Source organism: Octodon degus, unplaced genomic scaffold (genome assembly GCF_000260255.1).
Source record: "Octodon degus isolate 3935 unplaced genomic scaffold, OctDeg1.0 scaffold00101, whole genome shotgun sequence".
NCBI lineage: Eukaryota > Metazoa > Chordata > Mammalia > Rodentia > Octodontidae > Octodon > Octodon degus.
Window position 1 is genome coordinate 7,292,973 of NW_004524677.1, and position 514 is coordinate 7,293,486.

At 38.1% G+C, this 514-nt stretch overlaps 1 protein-coding gene across 1 annotated transcript in view; it reads right to left on the bottom strand.

Moving 5' to 3' along the window:
- Positions 1-514, bottom strand: part of Rxfp1 (relaxin/insulin like family peptide receptor 1) — a 119,549-nt gene that overhangs the window by 5,006 nt on the left and 114,029 nt on the right. The window contains 1 exon segment of the mRNA XM_023723671.1: positions 22-299. Within this exon segment, the coding sequence (XP_023579439.1) occupies positions 22-299 (278 nt within the window).

Here is a 514-nt window from a genome sequence, read left to right on the forward strand (position 1 = left end):
TGCTAAGAGTCTTAATTTTGTTTCTTAGAAGATTCTGTGCAAGCAAAGTATTTCTTTACAGAAAGAAACAAAGGCTATACCTGGTATTTCTACGTGAAGCAGTGAAAGAAACTTTAGTACAAAAATAGGTATCCAGCATAATGCATCGGTAAATACAATAAAGAAGAACCGCTTGGCAAGGATCAGCTCCTTTTTAACTTGATTCCGTATTTCAGTTGCTGTCCCAGGGCTCCGATGAACACTGTAAAACATGCTCCCGTAGGCAAACACAATGATGACAAACGCCGCCAAGTTCACACCTGTGGAGGACAGAAGGGATGTGGATAAGGTCTATGAACATTCTTTCCAAACAAGCAAATATATAGAACATACCCTTAGGTCTTATTAATAAAGATACAAAGGCCATAATAAATGTTGTCTGCATTTCATAAAGATTCTTAAATTGTACAAAAATGGTTTTGTTTTGGGGTGATATTGAAGATGGAACCCAGGGTCTCTGTGGCGTGAAGCAAGT